Source organism: Scylla paramamosain, chromosome 35, assembly GCF_035594125.1.
Source record: "Scylla paramamosain isolate STU-SP2022 chromosome 35, ASM3559412v1, whole genome shotgun sequence".
Classification (NCBI taxonomy): Eukaryota; Metazoa; Arthropoda; class Malacostraca; order Decapoda; family Portunidae; genus Scylla; species Scylla paramamosain.
The window spans coordinates 485001-487883 of NC_087185.1; the positions used below are offsets into that span (position 1 = coordinate 485001).

At 40.5% G+C, this 2883-nt stretch overlaps 1 protein-coding gene across 1 annotated transcript in view; it reads right to left on the reverse strand.

Annotated features, from left to right (window-relative positions):
- The window catches only part of LOC135090480 (protein TANC2-like), a 67031-nt gene extending 64971 nt beyond the window's left edge, over positions 1–2060 (reverse strand). The window contains exon 1 of the mRNA XM_063987242.1: positions 1521–2060. Within this exon, the coding sequence (XP_063843312.1) occupies positions 1521–1572 (52 nt within the window). The 5' untranslated portion in view covers positions 1573–2060. The remainder of the gene's footprint in view (positions 1–1520) is intronic.
- Positions 2061–2883: the final 823 nt, after the last annotated feature.

A 2883-nucleotide genomic window follows, 5' to 3' on the forward strand; every position in this document is an offset into this window, starting at 1 on the left:
CACGTATTAGAGCAAGCTTACGTATCTTTTCAGGTGTGTAAAGGGCAGGTGTGTCACGCTGCAGACTTTCACTATAACACTTAATCGAGGAGGACAGGTAGGAAAGGTGAGAGTGTATTAATGAATGAACGTATGGAGAGAAGAATGAACGAATGATAAAACAAGTTGAATAATGTGAATAACGTATAAAAAGCCGTGTTTAACGAAAAATGCAAGTAAGAAAGGTGAGAATACTTTAATGAGTGAATAAATGCGAAGGAAGGAGGATGAGGCAATGATAAATAAGTTGAATGATGAATGAAAAGTGGCACTATCTTGTACAAATTTTACATTACTTAAAGAAAAACACAGATATATACATGGATGCTGCGAAAACGCTAATGAATGAATAACTTAATGAATGTATGGAAGAAAGAATGAGATGGATAACATACAAATTGAGCAACGTAAGAAAGAAGTGGCATAAACTTAGATTTTGCACACTTTCACTAATTTAAATACTGATAACGATAAATGAATGAATTAAAAAGTATGTCAATAAAAAAAATCTAAGTTAGTGCACCCGGTGAGTGAATCAGATGAGTACTGAGAACAGGTGTCACTCATCACTTTATGTTCATGAGTTGAAAATACTGATAACACCTGAATGAATAAATGAATAAGTCAATAAACTCTAAAGTAATGTATGAATAAAAAAGAAAGACTCCAAAAAGTCAAAAGTGATAAATTAGAGTTGAGTAAATGAGTGAAGAGAACAAATGTCAATTTCGTGAGGCAGGAATACTGATAATACCTGGTGAATAAATGGATGAGGAACTCGATAAAGTCAAAGGTAATACATCAGGCAAGTAAATGAGTCAAGAGAACAGGTGTGACTCATCTCTCACTTCACCTCAATTATTTCCTTCATCAGGCAGAAGTAACAACACCCAAATGAATGAATGAATGAAAAAAAAGTCAACCAGAATCAAAGTTAATTCACAAATGAGTCAATGAGTGAAGAGACCAGATACTCATCACCAAACGTTCACAAGGAAGGAATAATAACACCTGAATGAATAAATGAATAAGAAAACTGGATAAAATCGAAGTTACTACACAGGTGAGTGCATGAATCCTTTGAGTCAAGCAAACAGTTGTTACTCATCACCTTCCCTCCACCAATCATGAATATTAATAACACCTGGATGAATAAATGAATGAAGAAAAACTCGATAAGGTAAAAAAAAAAAAATAACACAGATGAATAAGTAAACCCAGTGAGTGAAAAGAACAGGTGTCACTCATCTCTGTCGTCATGAGGAAGGATAACATTGAATGAGTAAGTGTATGAATGAAAAAGTCAGTCACATCACAAGTTAATACACAGGTAGACTATGAGTAATGAGCACCGGTGTCATTTTCAATAAGCAAGAACACTGATAGCACCTGGGAGAATAAATGAATGAGACACTCGGTAAAGTTGAAGTTAAATTACAGGTAAGTGGATGAGTGAGGAGAGGTGAGCTGTAGCCCCTTACCTTCATCAGGCAGGGTCGGGGTTCTGCTGCGCGTGAGGAAATCCTTCACCATTGTGGCGATTGTGTCCGAGAGAACTTTTCCCCGCGTGTGTTACTCCCTGGCTCTGTCCTGCTGCTGGCCGCCCGATGTCAAGTCCCGCGCGGTGAGGCGAGGCACTGCTCACCCACGCACTCACTCACGGAATCACTCACGAATCCCTCTCATGCCCTCACGTGGAATGACTAGAGTGCGTTTTACAGTAGCGTGAGTTATGGTCCGTCACAGTATCACAGGTTACAGTATCACTTCCCACACGTGTCACAGTAGAACACCTTCCTATCGTGAACACCAGAACACCTATAACTTCTCCTCGAACACAAGGATGAAGAACACGTGCGTCCGAGTCTCGTGTGTCATGGTAACACTCACGCGTGCACGCAACTCAACGCACTCAAGCACTCAGAGTAACTTCCACTGCAGCAAACGCGGCCCAATAAAGTTCCATGGTAGAGCGGAGCCGCGCATCCTCCCCCTCTGGCTTCCCGTACTCGACTGACCTCCCCGTTCATTCAGATATCCCATCCCCCCTCCGCGGTACCCCTGACGTCACCAAGCCCCGCCCCCTGCCCCGAGCCGCGGCCCCGCACTGAGCGTGACGCGCTGTGAAGGTAAACATGGGTAACCTGGGAGAGAGAGAGAGAGAGAGAGAGAGAGAGAGAGAGAGAGAGAGAGAGAGAGAGAGAGAGCTGTTACTACTACTACTATATTACTACTACTACTATATTACTACTACTACTATATTACTACTACTACTACTACTACTACTATTACTGGTACTACAGTAACCCCTTATCCATCATTATAATGTTATCTGAATGCACGCGTCATAAGGTCGACTGGTACATAAAAAAAAAAAAATGATAATGCCACTGCTGACGCCGACACGCATTCCACGTGATAACACACACACACACACACACACAGACACACACACACACACACTGCATACTTATACTCACTGATTAAGTAAACAAAGTGAGTAATTTAAAGAGAATGTATGTAAACAAGAGAATGTCATCATTATCATCATAATTATTATCATTATCATCATTATCGTTATTACCGTATTTCTGAGGATAGAAGTCTTTCTTAATGTCCCCCACTCGTCCGTCTGCTGTCAGCTGTCTATCTATTCCGAGCCACTCAAAGCAAAGGGGATAATGGACTAACTTCTGATCATGTATGAAAAAAAAATATGATAAATAATAAATACAATAATAGTAATGATTTGATTAGCGATCGATAAAAAAAGAGAAGAAAAAAAAGTCTGAATAGTGATCGATATTTCGAGTCGTCACCAAGCGCGGCGTCACCCAGTCAGTC